Source organism: Ursus maritimus, unplaced genomic scaffold (genome assembly GCF_017311325.1).
Source record: "Ursus maritimus isolate PB19 unplaced genomic scaffold, ASM1731132v1 scaffold_10, whole genome shotgun sequence".
Lineage (NCBI taxonomy): Eukaryota > Metazoa > Chordata > Mammalia > Carnivora > Ursidae > Ursus > Ursus maritimus.
The window spans coordinates 1,521,383-1,538,526 of NW_024423344.1; the positions used below are offsets into that span (position 1 = coordinate 1,521,383).

General features: G+C 36.9%; 1 protein-coding gene across 1 annotated transcript in view; it reads right to left on the reverse strand.

Annotated features, from left to right (window-relative positions):
- Positions 1-17,144, reverse strand: part of PSPC1 (paraspeckle component 1) — a 71,529-nt gene that overhangs the window by 48,933 nt on the left and 5,452 nt on the right. Inside the window, exon 2 of the mRNA XM_008692106.2 lies at positions 15,128-15,429. Coding sequence (XP_008690328.2) covers positions 15,128-15,429 — 302 coding nt within the window. The remainder of the gene's footprint in view (positions 1-15,127; positions 15,430-17,144) is intronic.

A 17,144-nucleotide genomic window follows, 5' to 3' on the forward strand; every position in this document is an offset into this window, starting at 1 on the left:
TTTAAAGATTTTTTATTTATTTATTCGACAGAGACAGAGACAGCCAGTGAGAGAGGGAACACAAGCAGGGGGAGTGGGAGAGGAAGAAGCAGGCTCATAGCAGAAGAGCCTGATGTGGGGCTCGATCCCATAACGCCGGGATCACGCCCTGACCCAAAGGCAGACGCTTAACCGCTGTGCCACCCAGGCGCCCCCATACCAAGCTTTCTTATGGTTAGTGCCTTCTACTGATATCAGAGCGCCTCCTCTGGTAGTTGTGTTTTGTTAATTACGTTTACTTTTTGGAACTATGTAAGCCTAGCCAAAAATAAAAGATCTCTTTGCCTAAGTTAAATTTTTTTTTCCTTGCTATCAGTGTCTCACTATGCAAATAAGAGTAAATCTATTGCAGTAGTAAATCTGTGCATTAACACAAGGGCTAAGAGGTGAAGAGGTTATCTGGATTCCAAAAGCTTACCTTTACAAATAAATGAAGACCCTGAGAACAACAGAGACTTTAAATCCTAAGCTGTTATTAAAAATGATTACTGGGGGGGCACCTGGGTGGCGCAGTCGTTAAGCGTCTGCCTTCGGCTCAGGGCGTGATCCCAGGGTACTGGGATCGAGCCCCACATCAGGCTCCTCCGCTGGGAGCCTGCTTCTTCCTCTCCTACTCCCCCTGCTTGTGTTTCCTCTCTCGCTGGCTGTCTCTCTCTCTGTCAAATAAATAAAATCTTTAAAAAAAAAAATGATTACTGGGGCACCTGGATGGCTCAGTCAGTTAAGCATTGGACTCTTGATTTCAGCTCAGGTCATGACCTCAGGGTCATGGGATTGAACCCCACAAGGGGCTCCAAGCTCAGCGTGGAGTGTGCTTATTCCTCTCTCTGCTCCTCTCCCCTAATTGCCTGCATTCTCTCGCCCTCTCAAATAAAAAAAATCTTTTAAAAAAAGGAGAGAACGAAAAAAAAGTGGTTATTAAAAATGATTCCTGCGGGGGCCCCTGTCTGGCTCAGTTGGCGGAACATGCAATTCTTGATCTCAGGGTTTGAGTTTGTGCCCCACATTGGGTATAGAGGTTACTTAAAAATAAAATCTTTATTTAAAAAAAAAATGACTCCTGGGCTAGTAAAGACATTGTAAGTATTTTTTTAAAAGATTTATTTTATTTATTTGACAGAGAGATACAGCCAGAGAGCACAAGTGGAATGAATAGCATAGGGAGAAGCACGCTCCCCACTGAGAAGGGAGCCTGATGCAGGCCTCAAACCCAGACCCCTGGGATTGTGACCTGAGCCAAAGGCAGATGCTCAACCGACTGAGCCACCCAGGCAGCCGCTAGCAAAGACATTTTTGAGAGAAGAAGCAGGTGTGGAATACCTTGGGGGTGATGGGCACAATGGGATTATAGAAACCTCAGATAAACTGAGTGGAAACCCAAAACAGAAGAGCCTTACAGGCCTCAATTTCAAGGGTGATTACTCATATTCAACATCTAAAAAACTGAAAGTGTGATAAAGAATGAGTAAATACAGCCTCAAAGATCACAAGCAACCCAATTAAGTAGAAGAAAACAGCTGAGAGTTCCCGAGCCCATGGGAGGATGTGGTACTTCTAAGAGGACCCAAAGAAGCCCAAGGACAAATAGAAGATGTACTATACTGACCACTTACCCACGGGAACCCATTGCAGGACCCAAACATCAGAATAATAATAGGGCCAGATAAGAATTACACCTCAGCAGAGGCCAACAAAGACAAACTCAGCTCTCCCCCCACACTCAATACCAGAATGCCACTAGTCCCCAGGAGAAACATCAGAAGAGGAGACTCAAGAAGAAAAACATACTAAGCAAATCATTCACACTCAGAACATGACAGAAATACTAAGAATTGACAAGATTAATTTTATAAAGTCAAGGAAATGGTGAACAAAATTAGAGAATAAAATGACATCTCTACTATACTCTCAAATAATGTTGAGTTTGTAACTATAAATTTTCAGCTTTCAACAACATATGAATATGGGCCACCAGACACACTAATACAGGGGGGTGAATAGAGCCCTCTGAGACAAAACCTGACCAATACAAACAAATGTTATATATTTATACCTTGTTATAGAATTTCATTTCTAAAGAGATACATGAATGAGTGAAGATCAGTTAGTCACAACCACATTCATCATATTATGTAAAACAAAAAGACCATGTGTAGTGTTCAAGAGAAGTCCTTAAGGGACTCTTTCGGGTTTTGTTGTTGTTGTTGTTGGATTATATGCTAAAATGTGAACATTTATGGTTTCACTGTATGCACCACTCCCTGTAAAAATCCCCCTTGTCCATTATCTCACACGTCTTGTTTATTTCACTTTGACCTTCTGGTGTTAAAAAAAAAAGTTTCCTTTTTTTAAAGATTTATTAAAGTGAGAAAAAGAGCGCATGCGAGTGAGGGGAGGGGCAGAGAGAGAGGGAGAGAGAGAATCTCAAGCAGACTCCCCACTGAGCTTGGAGCTGGAGTCCAAATGCAGGGCTCAATCTCCCAAACCATGAGATCATGAACTAAACTGAAATCAAGAACTGGATGCTTAACCAATTGAGCCATCCAGGTGCCCCTAAAAAGTTTTTAAAACCTAACAAATTCTGTGTATAAGTACAATTAATTTACTCCTTTTATAAACATAGGAAAATATTTCATAGAAAAAAAGACTGAGGGGCGCCTGGGTGGCACAGCGGTTAAGCGCCTGCCTTCGGCTCAGGGCGTGATCCCGGCGTTATGGCATCGAGCCCCACATCAGGCTCCTCCGCTGGGAGCCTGCTCTTCCTCTCCCACTCCCCCTGCTTGTGTTCCCTCTCTCGCTGGCTGTCTCTATCTCTGTCAAATAAATAAATAAAATCTTTAAAAAAAAAAAAAAAAAAAGACTGAAAGGAAGCAAATCAAATTGGTCAACCATTAATGTTAAATCTGGAGTTGTTACCTGTAGAGTTTTTCTCCTCCTCACTTTGCCTCCAAATTAACCAATCATTAGTTTGGCTGTAATACTGATACTTGTCCATAGGAAGTTTTATGTAAGTCAGTCAGTCCTGTGAAATCCTATCATTTGGAAGGGACCTCTGATCATGTTTCATAAACATTTCTTCAGATTTTCCTTTCTGCTAGATATACACAATTTTACACAAAATGAGTCACCTATCCATGCTTTCTTCAGACACCCTGTATCACTCAATAAAAAATGGCACCATTTCAGATGTATGCATGCACCATAATTTTTTAACCATACATACTGGTGGGACATTTAAAGTTTCCATGTTTTCTGAAATGGTACATAATGATTAACATATTTGTGACTGACTTTTCCTCATTTGTTCAAGTATCTCTTTAGAGGCAGAATGGTGAGAACAAGGGGTTATATATACAGTACTAAAAACAAAACAGCTTAAAAGATGATGCAACATTTTGTGTGTGGAATTAAAAGCTGATTATGTAATGATAACAATTTCACTACTAAATAATCCTAGTAGATATATACCATTTTGCAGGATTTTTTCAATTTTAGTTTTTAATATAGTTGAGAATTGAAGAATAATGATAAAATAACTCCTAGAATGATGAAATAAGATGTTTTATGATAGAGGAAAAATAAAATGAGTAGGACCTGATATTATCTTAGATTATAAAATGACCCAATCGACCCATATGGTAAATTATAAGGAAAAAAAAAAGTTTAAGTATTCTTTTTGTTCTTTTGAAGACCTCTAAGAAATAATAAAAAATTGATCTTCACAAATAATTAAGACTTCTCAAAAAAGAAAGTATAAAACTAAAACTGGACCCAATTGACACTGACAGTATAATAAGGCTTAAGGGTGCCTTTCTGGAAAGGTAAGGAGCAATTTATACTTCCACCACCAGCACATATGCCTAGATAACTCTTGTGTTTCCTATTTATATAAGCAAAAGCGGTATTACAAAGCTGTTTTTATTAAAGAAATATTTCTTCTGAATCTAAAAGAATCCCATTTAATGGAAAGCTGTGATGAAGCAAATAAAATGATGGAAAAGTAATCCTTTTGAAGTAGAAGTATAAAATAGGAAAGGTATAAAAAAATTATTAATGGAACAATCACTTGTGTGCAGAAAAAGAGTTAACAAAATGGGCCTGAAACGGCTATCCCACCACCCTAAAAGATAAGGCTGATTTTCTGTGCCGAAACTATGCAAACTCTGTGGTTTATGCTGAATATAAACCATCTAAGTTTATTTCCTTCATGGAGTCCTAAATTTTGGTATTTGCTAGGTAGAGGAAACTTATAAAACTGACCTCTACCTCTACCCCACCAACCCTTTACACACACCATTGGGGTCAGTTAAACTTTACTTGGTAGTTAACACTTCATTCTGTTGTCTCAACTAATTGCTGGAGGAATTAAGTCCTGTGTTACTCAACTGGAAAAGGACTCTTGCAAGTAACAAGAATTTTATAACAATTTGTTACACTGTTTTATTTATAGAAAATAAATATACACATTTATTTATATGCTAAATTTATTTATAAATTTTTGAGCAGTTGTTAGCATAGATGCATAGCCAAATGCTCTGCCATAAACAGATGTGGGGTTTGCAACTTTAGTTTGTATTTTTATTGAGATATAACTCACACACCATAAAATTCACCATTTTAAAGTGTAGAGTTCAGTGGGCTTTGTATGTATAACCATCACTATGATCTAATGCCAAAACATTTTCATCACCCCAGAAAGAAACCCCAAACTCATTAGCTATCAATTCCCCATTTCCCTGAACCTCTGGCAACTACTAGTCCACTGCCTCTGTGGTATATATGCCCTTAAGAAAAATTTGTTTAGGACGTATGGCTGGCTCAGTCATTTGAGCATGTGACTCTTGATCTCAGGGTCATGAGTTCAAGCCTCATAAAGATTACTTTAAAAATTATAATAAAGAAATTTTTTTCTTGAGTGTTACATTTCCTGGTGTCATTAGTCTTCATAAAATAACTACATACTAATCCACTATAAATATGATCTACTTAATCAATTCTCTATTAAGAAATTCAGATTTGGCCAATATTTTGTTATTAGAAATGAAGTAATAAACCACATATAAAGTGATACACCAAACCTTTGAGTCAAAATACTTAAAATATACCTCCAACAGTCAAAGAATCTTAAAGTTTTTATAGTCAGTAACCAAATCCCTCCCAGAAAGAGTAACCAATTTCCATCAGCGCCAGGAGTTATAAAATACTCGATGTAACTTAACTTTCACTCACTGGGTATTTTTAAATCTTTGCCAATATATTAAAAAAAAAAAAAAAGATTTAGTATGTCTCTGATTACCAACAAAAGATTTAAGTATCTAGCTGTCAACCCTAAAAAATGTGTCTCTCATGAGTCAAAAGAAAGCACAGAATTATAACTTAAGACTCTGAAGAGAAGGGATAGGAAGCAAAACATTCTTTTTCTCCCAAAAAGAAAAATAAAAGCAACAAATAACTAGCAAATAAAGTAGTGCTACACACAGCAAGGATTTGAGCTACATCATACAACACAGATCAAGAAGTTTCCTTCAAAGTTACTCTTTACAATTAATCTTGCCCTCATGAATCTTTAATTTTCTAATAAAGTTTGGGTTATCAAAGTTCAATTCGTTTAAAAAAGGAACCATTTAAGAGGCGCCTGGCTGGATCAGTTGGAGTGTGTAACTCTTGGTCTTGGGGCTGTGAGTTCGAGCCACAGGATGGGTACAGAGATCAATTAAATAAATAAAATTAAAATTTAAAAAAAAAGGGAACCATTTATTTAAGTTTTTTCCATGGAAATTCCAGAATACATTTGCCACAAAATCTATACCCAGGAGCAGAGGCTAGCTGGCTCAGTCAATGGAGCATGCAACTCTTGATCTCAGGGTTCTGAGTTCAAGCCCCACACCGGGTGTAGAGATTACTTTAAAAATTTTTTAAACTTAAGAAAAAAAAATCTATACCCAAGAAACAAAGAGCAACCAAACATTTATGGTCGATAATGTTCGCCACAAGCTTAGTTATTACAGCAAAAAAAGGGAAACAACCTTAATGTCTAATAATGGAATGTCCATTGTCCAAAAAAGGAATGATTAAGTGTGGCATAGCTGTAACAAAATACCATGCATTTTTAATAATATCAAAAAGACTCGCAATATAACAGTCAGGAAAACTTTATAAAAAGAAAAGGATGCTTACTAATGAGAGGAAAATCTTGTATTTATTATCATAAATAAATAAATCACAAAGTAGGCTGGTGATGTAAAGGCAAGAGTCTAAAATAAAATGTCTTGCAATCTTCACTCCTACAAAGCTAAGAGTTTAACAGTATAAACCCTCAAAAGCCTACAAGGAAAACAAATCCAAAATGAAGCAATTCTGAAAAATACTTGTCCTGGACTCTTCAAAAATGTCAATATCACAACACTGACATTCTTCTCACTTGGGAAACTTAAGATAAAAAGAAATTACAGCCATAACAACTAAATTCAATGTGTGATCTTTGAATAATAGATTATAAACAGTTATAAAGGACACTATTAAGGAATAGAGAAATTTCAATACAGACTGTATATTAGGTAACATATAGGCATACCTCACTTTATTGTGCTTTGCTTTACTGGGTTTCACAGATACTGCATATTTTACAAACAGAAGGGTTTTGGCAACCCTGCATCGAGCCAAGTCTATTGGCATCATTTGTTTCAATAGCATTTGCTCACTGTGTCTCTGTGTCACATCTTAGTAACTGTCACAGTGTCAAACATTTTCATTATCATATTTGTTAGGGTCATCTGTTATCAGTGATGTTTGATGTCACTATTATAATTGTTTGGGGGGTGACATGAACCACACCCATAAAAGACTGCAAACTTAGTAAATGTTATGTGTGTTCCGACTGCTCCACTGACCAGACGTTCCTCTATTTCTGTATATCACTGGGTATCTTCTTACTCCCTGAGACACAACAATATTGAAATTAGGCCAATAAACTACCCTTCAATGTCCTCCAAGTGTTCAAGTCAAAGGTAAACTTGTATCTCTCTCACTATAAATAAAAACCAGAAATTATTAAACTTAGTGAGGAAGGTATGCCAAAAGCTGAGACAGCCTGAAAGCTAGGGCCTCTTGCCCCAAACATGAGCCAAGTTGTGACTGCAACAGAAAAGTCCTTCACGTGCTAATCTATTGAACACAGGAATAAGAAAACAAAACACTGTAGGGGCGCCTGGGTTGCTCAGTCAGTTAAGCATCCACCCTTGGCTCAGGTCATGAGCCCTGGGTCCTGGGACTAAGCCCCGCATGGGGCTCCCTGCTCAACAGGAAGACTGGCTCTCCCTACCCCCTGCTCATGCTCTACCTCTCTCTCAAATAAATAAATAAAATCTTTTTTAAAAATTACTGATTATTGTTGATATGGAGGATGTTTCAGTGGTCTCAAATAGAAGTTCAACCCAGCCACAACATCCCTTAAACCAAAACCTAATCTAGAGCAAGGCCTTAACTCTCTTCGATTCTATAAAGGCTGAGAGAGGTGAGGAAGCTGCAGGAAAAAAGTCTGAACTAGCCAAGGCTGGGTCATCAGGTTTAAGGAAAGAAGCCATCTCTATAACATAAAAATACAAGGTGCAACAGCAAGTGCTGATGCAGAAGCTTAAGTCACCCAAAAGATCTAGCTCAGATGATTAATGAAGGTGGGTACACTAAACAACAGATTTTCAATGTAGATTAAATAACCTTACTGGAAGAAGACGCCATCGAGGACATTCATAGCCATAGAGGAGAAGTCAATACCTGGATTCAAAGGACAGGCTGACTGTCTTGTTAGGGGCTAACGCAGCCTTGGTGACCTGAAGATGAAGCCAATGCTCACCGACCATTCTAAAAATCCCAGGGCCCTTAAGAATTGTGCTCAATCCACTCTGCCTGTGCTCTACGCATAGAACAAAGAAGCCTGGATGATAGCACATCTAATTACAACGTGGTTTACTGAATATTTTAAGCCCACTGCTGAGATCTACTGATCAGAAAGAAAAAAAAGATTGCTTTCAAAATACTGCTCCTCATTGACAATGCACCTGGTCACCCAAGAGGTCTGATGGCGATATAAAACAAGATTAATGTTGTTTTCATGCCTGCTGACACAACATCCATTCTGCAGCCCACACGTCAAGGAGCAATTTCAACTTTCAAGTCTTATTATTTAATAAATACATTTCATAAGGTTATAGCTGCCTTAGATAGTGATTCCTCTGATGGATCTGGGCTAAGTAAAATGAGAAATTTCTAGAAAGGATTCACCATTCTAGATGCCATTAAGAACATTTGTGCTTCATGGGAAGAGGTCTAACTATCAACATTAACAGGAGCTTGGATGAAGCTGATTCCAATCTAACCCTCATGGATGCCTTTCAGCTGAGGGGTTCGAGACATCAGTGGAGGAAGTAACTGCAGATGTGGTGGAAACAGCAAGCAAACTAGAAGTGGGGCCTGAAGATGGGACCACACTGCTGCAATCCTATGATAAAACTTTAACAGATGAGGAGCTGCTTCTATGCATGTGCAAAGAAAGTGGTTTCTTGAGATGGAATCTACTCCTGGTGAAGATGCTGTGAAGATTGTTGAAATGACAACAAACAACTTAGCGTTATTACATAAACGTAGTTGATAACACATCAGCAGGGTTTGAGAGGACTGATCTTCCACCAATTTTGAAAGAAGTTCTACTGTGTGTAAAATGGTATCAAACAGCACCACATGCTAAAGAAAAATCCTTCCTGCAAGGAAGACTGTTCATGCAGCAAATTTCAGTATCATCTTATTTTAAGAAACTGCCACAACCACCCCAACCTTCAGCAACCACCAACCTGATCAGTAAAGTTTTTTTTTTTTAATTAAGGCATGCACGTTTTTAAAAACATAATGCTTATTTCACACTTAATATAGTGTATAGGTGTAAATATAACTTATATGTACTGGGAAACCAAAGAATTCATTTGACACACTTTATTGTGATATTCACTTTACAGCACTGGTCTAGATCTGAATCTGCAGTATCTTCAAGGTGTATCTATATTGAATAAATGTTAAATTTCTTCAGTATGACAGTTATACTGTAGCTTTTAAGAGAATATTCTTGGCAGATGTATATCAAGTACTGTATTCAGGGATAAAGTATGACATCTGACTCTCAAATGAATTAGCCAAAAAAACAAAAACAAAACTGTATGTATATAGTGAAATAAAACATATGCCAAATGCTAACAATTAGTGAATGTAGACACCATATATATTAACATTAAAGGGTTGCTTTAAAGCTAAAATGTCTTTTCTAACTAAAACTGAAACATACAGGGCACCTGGTGGCTCAGTTGGTTGAGCATCTGATTTCAGCTCCTGCCATGATCTCGGGGTCCTGGGATTGAAACCCATGTGGGGCTCTGAGCTCAGCAGGGAGTCTGCTTCTCTGCACTGCCCCCCCCCCCCGCTTGTGCACTCTGTCCTTCAAATAAATAAAATCTTTAAAAAAAAAGATTTGAAATACACATTTTTCTGCTTCTAGGGAAACAACCCCAACATCGCTTTTAGGGTATCAGTTAGCAAACGGTAAAAACGTAACACTGTATCTTGATTTAATTAAACCTGCAATGGTCTTTAGAAAAACAACACAAAACAGGGGAACCTGGGTGGCTCAGTCGGTTAAGCGGCTGCCTTCAGCTCAGGTCGTGATCCCAGGGTCCTGAGATCAAGCCCTGTATTGGGCTTCTTGCTCAGCGGGGGAGTCTGCTTCTCCCACTGCCTGCTGCTCCCCCTCCTCGTGCTTCCTCCCCCCTGCCCGTGTCAAATAATTTTTTAAAAAATCTTTAATGAAAGAAAAAAAAAAACACACGAAAAGCTAGAAAGAGAAATTTAAGTAGTGAGCAGCTAGCAATATGCCTACTCAATTCTTATGTAGTTCTAGGGCCTAAGCATCTCTATGTTCTAAGTGTGATTCTAATGTTTAAAGATGTAACATACCATTATTACCATGGATGAAGATTTTAAATTATCCTTTTCTCTGCCATCTTTCTTCTTTGTAATTTCAAAATAGCATAAATATTTAATTAACACATATTTTTGCATAATATGCACTGATCATTATATACACTGTACAAGACTGTTTACCTAGAACTACATATGGTATACAGCACTTAATGACAATTTAAAAGTATTTTCGGGGCACCCAGGTAGTTCAATCGGTTAGGCATCGACTCTTGGTTTCCGCTCAAGTCATGATGGGGGGGGGAGGTCCTAGGATCAAGCTCTCCATCAGGCTTGCACTCACTCAGTGGAGAGTCTGTTTGTCCCTCTCCCTCCACTCCTCCCCCTGCTCTCTTTCTCTCTCAAAAAAATAAATCTTTAAAGAGAGAGATAAAAGTATTTTCAAGGAAATTTTGATTACACAAGAAGTCTACACTTAGAAACTACATCCCCATGATACCACGCCTATAAATCACTTGTATTATCCTTGATATCTGAGATTCAGTCAGTCTATTAATAAATATTTGATTATCCAAAATGTACCAAGACCATAGTTGGGGCTAGAGAATCAGGGTAAGCAAAACAATCCCTGGAGGGTTCTAAAAGACCAAAACAAACAAATGAAAAAGAATGAGTAAACAAATAATTTTAAGAGCTAAGAAGAAAAAACACAATGCTGTCAGAAAGAATTAACAGAGGGAGCCCACTTTACATAAGGCAGTGAGGAAATTCCTCTACATGCAGTTACATTTCAGCTGATACCAACTATCCAAAGAGGGAAAAGAGCATCCTGAGTTCTGTTAGAAGGTTTAACTAACAACACAGTTCTGAGCAAGGATAGTCTATAAAAAATTCCACCTGTAGCACAAAATGAAAAGCAAGGGATGCGGTGTCAGACTAAAATCCACCATTTATTAGTTGTGTAATCTTACACAATTTACTTAACATCTCTCAGCCAGTTTTCTCATCTGAAAAATGGAACAATACGGCTATGAAAATCCAACATGCTCATGATTATGAAATACGGCAGATAATACAATGTTCAACACCTGGTCCATTCCCTCAAAACTGTTTTTAAATTATTCCAAAAGCTACCTGTAAGAAATAGTTAGATATTGGGGCGCCTGGGTGGCACAGCGGTTAGGCGTCTGCCTTCGGCTCAGGGCGTGATCCCGGCGATCTGGGATCGAGCCCCACATCAGGCTCTTCTGCTATGAGCCTGCTTCTTCCTCTCCCACTCCCCCTGCTTGTGTTCCCTCTCTCACTGGCTGTCTCTATCTCTGTCGAATAAATAAATAAAATCTTAAAAAAAAAATAGTTAAATATTTCCCAATGCCTGGATATAACTTTAAAAAAATACCAATTAATCAAAGCCCGCAGTGGAAAAAATACTAACCACATGCCTTGCCTATTGCTTTAGCTCCTTCCTTTCTTCATTAAATAACTATTATTAGCTTACTTTATGGCCAGGAATTATGAGACTACAGGTGCTAAAAAGAGTATAACGCTAAGCAAAATAAGAGAAAGACAAATACCGTATGACTTCGCTCATATGCAGAATTTAAGAAACAAAGGGCAAAAGAGACAAACCAAAAAAAAAAAAAGACTCTACCTACAGGGAACAAAACAGATGGTTGGGGGCTGGGGGTGTGAAAGGGTGAAATAGGTGAAGGGGATTAAGAGCACACTTATTCTGATGAACACTGAGTAAGATATACAATTGCTGAATGACTATACTGTACACACGAAACTAATATAACACTGTATGTGAACTATACTAGAATCAAAGTTAGTGTAAATTTAATTAAAAAAAAAAGAACATAGGTGCTAGGATTATAGTGTTAAACAAGACAAAGCCTCTGCCCTCATAGAACTTACATTCTACTGCACAGAAAGACATACAAATTAAAACAGTAAATGCTATGACAAAAAATAAACTGGGAGAGGAGAGTATCAGTGACACTGCAGAGGGGATGACTATATGAAGATAAAACTACTTCTCTGAGAAGATAACATCTTAGCAAAAGGTGAATAAAATGGAACAAGGCCTGTGATGTGGAGCACACATTCTCTAAGCAAAGGGAACAAGACCAAAAAGTATCTGAGGGAATAAACTGGCAGTGCTGTAAAACAGATATAACATGAATGACAGCTTTAGCATGAATGCTTAACGGTCTAAAACAAACTGAAAATGCTTTACAAATCACCAAACTAAGCTGTGGGGCCAAAAACAGATATTTTATATTGTCTTTGTATCCAGTCCCCCAAATCCTAAAATATTTCAATGATCCCAACCAATAATACAATAAATGGGTACACTTTATTACTAACAGAGATAAAAGGAAAAAATACAATAATCAACTAAGGAACTTTTACAACAAATCCAGTGTAAAGTCTAAGGATGAACATCAAGAACTTTGTCGTGGGCAAACTGAAAGGAAAGGCATGTTAATATGGCAAGAGGTTTAATGACTATTATTATAATTACTTACAAGTATTTTTAAGTAAATGGAGAGATACACCACATTCATGGAATGGAAAAGTCAGTATTGTGAAGATGTCAACATTCCCCAGAATGACCTGTACACGCAAGGCAATTTCAATCAAAAGCCCAGCAGAATTTTTTTTTTTAATTGACAAGCTGATTTCAAAATCAGTAAAAATAATCTGAAATTAATGTAACATTGTACATTAACCATACTCAAACTGGGAAATAAACAGATGAAGTAAGTAAGAATATACAAAACAACAATACCCAGAACAATTTTGAAAAAAGAATAAAGTTAGGTGATACTATCTAATTTCAAACCTTAGCATAAAGTAATTAAGAAAGTACAGTATTGGTGTGGGGCACACCTGGCTGGCTCAGTCAGTAGAGCACGCAACTCTCAATCTCAGGGTTGTAAATTTAAGCCCAATGTTGGATGTAGAGATTACCTAAAAATAAAATCTTTCAGGGGCTCTGGGTGGCTCAGTCAATTAAACATCTGACTTCCAGTTCAGGGACTTCCTGCCCAGTGGGGAGTCGGCTTCTCCCTCTCCCTTCTGGTGCTCCCCCCACCCTGCTCTCGCAGGCTCACTCTCTCTCTAATAAATAAAATCTAAAATAAAATAAATCTTAAAAAAAAAAGAAGTATTGGTGTAACAGACATACAGATCAATGAAACAAAAGATAGCGCAGACGTTTTTCCCCAAGATTTTTGATAAAGATAGAAGATAAAAAAGGAGAAATCATAATCTTTTCAATTATCGGTGCTGGAACAAATGAATAACTGTATGGAAAAAGAATGAACTGTTACCTCACATCATACTCAAAATGGATCACCGGTATAAATAAAAAAGCTATAAAATGTATCAAGAAAGCACAAGAAAAACTTTGCTACCTTGGGAAAGGCAAAAATTTCATACAAGGATCCAAAAAGCACAAATCATAAAAGAAAAAAAAAATCATAAATTATACTTCACTTCTGCTTTCTATTTAAAACATTAAAAAGCAAGCCACAGACTGGGAGAAATCATCATAAAACAGACCTGTATCCAGATGTTTTAATTCAGTAAGGCAAACCTCCCCATTAAAAAATAAGCAAAAAATTTCAACAGAAACTTAATAAAAGATATAAAAATAGCCAAAAAACACATGAAAAAATACTACTCATTAGTAGTTAGGAAAATAAAATTTAAACTCACCATGAGACGCTCCTATACTCACTAGAATATCCAAAAGACTAAAAATGTCCAGTGTTGGTGAATGTATGGAGCAATTATAAACTAGAACTCTCCCACTCATTGCTGGTAGGAATGTGAAATGGTACCACCATTTTGGAAAACAATTTGGCAGTTTCTTATAAAGGTGAAAATTCAGCCATTTACCCCTAAATATTACCCAAGCCACATGAAAACATAATGTTCGCAAGAAGCTTCTACACAAATGTTCACGATGGCTTTATTCAAAATGGCCAACAGCTGGAAACAACTTGAACATTCACCCACCCTTAAATCACTGGGCAAACTGTGATTATGTCCATATGATGGAATAAAACTCAGCCATAAAAAGGAACAAAATATTGATACAATGGTATGGATGAAATCTCATAAATATTAGGCCAAGCAAAAGAAATCAAACACAAGTGGCACCTGGGTGGCTCAGTCAGTTAAATGTCTGCCTTCAGCTCAGATCGTGATCCCAGAGTCCTGGGATAGAGCCTCGAGTCAGGCTCCCTGCTCAGCTGGGAGTATGCCTGTCCCTCTCCCTCTGCCCTGCTCATGCTCTCTCAGTCTCTCTGTCAAATAAATAAAATCTTAAAAAAAGAAAAAAAAGGAAGAAAGAAAGAAAGAAACCAAACACAAAAGAGTACATACTATTTCATTTATATGAAATAACTAGAAAAGGCAAAAGTAATTTATAGGAGTGCAGAAAGATCAATAGCTGTCTAATACACAGTTAAAGGGTGGAGAATACTGCAGAAGAACACAAAGGAACTTGTTTGGATGATGAAAATGTTCTCTACTTGACTGTGACTATAAGTTACATAAGTATATTCACTTGTTAAAATTCAGTGAGCTTTACATTTAAAATTGGGTGCATTTTAATTCATGAAAGTTATGTACTTATCAATCTCAAGAAGAAGTTGGGCATTTCTTTTAGCTGTATTTCTGCTGAAAGCATAGCATCAAAGCTTAATTCCCTCGAATTTCCAGAAATTCTGTAAACAACCTAATAATACGTAAAAAATCCAGTTCTGCTAAAACTAAAAAAAAAACTATGCATTTAAAAAGTTGATTAAAATGTCATTCATCTATCATTTAAATATAAAATTTTCCTGCACATATAGCATTCAGTCAGCTGAATGAAAATCATAATAGAAAACATTTCTAAGATTCAAGTATGAATCAATAATACTGAAGTCTGAAGTCTGACTCCTGGAGATACACAAAAATTCCTTATTTATATTCAGTGAATATTCACTCAACACCTACTTACCATATGCCAAGACAGTATGATGAACTGTACAAGGAAAGACAGAAGTTCAGAACAGAGAGAAGCCCATTTGCAACTGCACAGAAGGATGATGAGATGTTTAAAACTTACGTTGTTAGCAAGAACGCCCCATCACCACATCTTTCCAGAGCCTTTCGTGCAGGAGGTTTTGCTGCAAATTCTACAAAACCTTTTCCTGTAGCTCTACCACGATCATCCACAACCACAACGGCTTTCTCTACAGGACCAAACTGGGAAAATGCTTGCTCTAGTAGCTCATTGGAAACAACCGGCGAAAGGTTCTTGACAGTTAGGGCTGCTCCATGTGTAGCAAAACGAATTCGGAGAGGTCTGCTCTTCAAAATGGTGCCATCCAGCTCTGCTTTTGCAATTTCAGCCAGTGTTCTGGATTCCTTTTTAGGAGGAAAAATCACTTTTTAAAGATGATAGTAACACAAATAATTTTAAATAGTGGTTTCTAGGGAGAAGAGCTGGGTAGCTTTTGGAAATGGCTAACAGGGTCACTTTGTTTTTGTGTCATTCAATTTTGGTATCACGTGCATTGTATTAATTATTCAACAGTAAGTATGTTTAAATATCCCAATGTCCCAAGTCATCACTAAAAGATTATCTATTCAGAAATTACGAGCTATTAAATATTCGAAGCAGTATCTTTTTTAAATCTCCTACATATATTAAAGAAAATTGTAATTACTTTTTTTGAGACCAAGCACCAGTTACAGGAAGCTATTATTTAAAACAGAGTAATTTCCCATATATTCCATGTTTTTGACATTTACATCTTAATAAAACATCCCACCTCTCCAATGCCAGAAAAATCCCCTTTCCTTTTTATTTCTTTTTTATATCATCTATGAAAACTACCATCAGATGTTGTTAACCATTTCTGAAATACTTTCATGGGCTACACATTTCTCCATTATACTGAGAAAGGCAAACGTGTACATTCATGGGCCATAAGAGTTCTCTTCATTATAGAGAGAATCAAGTGCACGCGCATTTATAAACTAAAAAATACATTCACTGCTGAAACCACCAGGGACGGTCCTTCTTGAAGAATTGTTGGTACAGAATACACACATCTAAACATAATCAACAAACTTATAAGTTTAATATAGGTATGTTCTTTTTCTTTGTGTTGTGAGAACTCTCCAGTGAGAATTGAAAGAAGTTTTATATGCACTTGTTAGTGAGCAAATATACTGTCTTATGAAAAAAGTCTTAAGATCACAATAGATCCTTATTCAATCCCTAAAATATTCATGACAGGTTTAAATGACTACACTTATGCAAAAATCTATCTACAGAACTAATTTTATAAGGACAAATGAATCTAACCTTTTTATAGATTTTCAAAATACCTATTTTTAAAACTTACTCTTGGGGTGCCTAACTGGCTAAGACAGTAGAGCATGTGACTTAATCTCAGAGTTGTTAAATTCAAGCTCCACCTTGGATATAGAGATTACTTAAAAATAAAATCTCAAAAAATAAATAAATAAATAAAAGTTACTCTTAAAAATTTTTTTTAACTTAAGCTATTCTTAAAGGAACCGCAAGCATCCAATAAATGTCTAACAAGCAATAGCTACTTTGTACTTAATATGTCATATAATCCAACAACTGAAAGGCATAGATTTTTAAAATGCTTTTGGGTCTAACTGGGGATGGGAAGAGGCACGAGGAAATTTCATGGGGTGATGATAGTTTTCTGTATCTTGATAGGAGTTTGAATTAAACAAATGTTATTTGTCTAAAATCACCAAACTGTACACTTAAAATTTGTGCATTTCACTGTATGATTTCAAATGCCTCAAAAAATAATACTGGACTCTAGTTAATGATAAGCATGCTAGAGTGTTCAAAGAGTCAAGAACTGATAGGCAGAGAGCGATGAATAGATAAGTGGGAAAAAACTAACAAAACTTAGAGAATCTAGATAGTGGATCTATGGATATTCATTACTATATATCTGAAATTTTTTCATAGTAAAATGTTTATAAGGGTAGGAGGATAAAGAGAACCTGGTGAGGACTTCCTAAAACTTAAGAGTGGTGGGACGCCTGCTGGCTCATTTGATAGAGTGTGTCACTCTGGATCTCGGGGT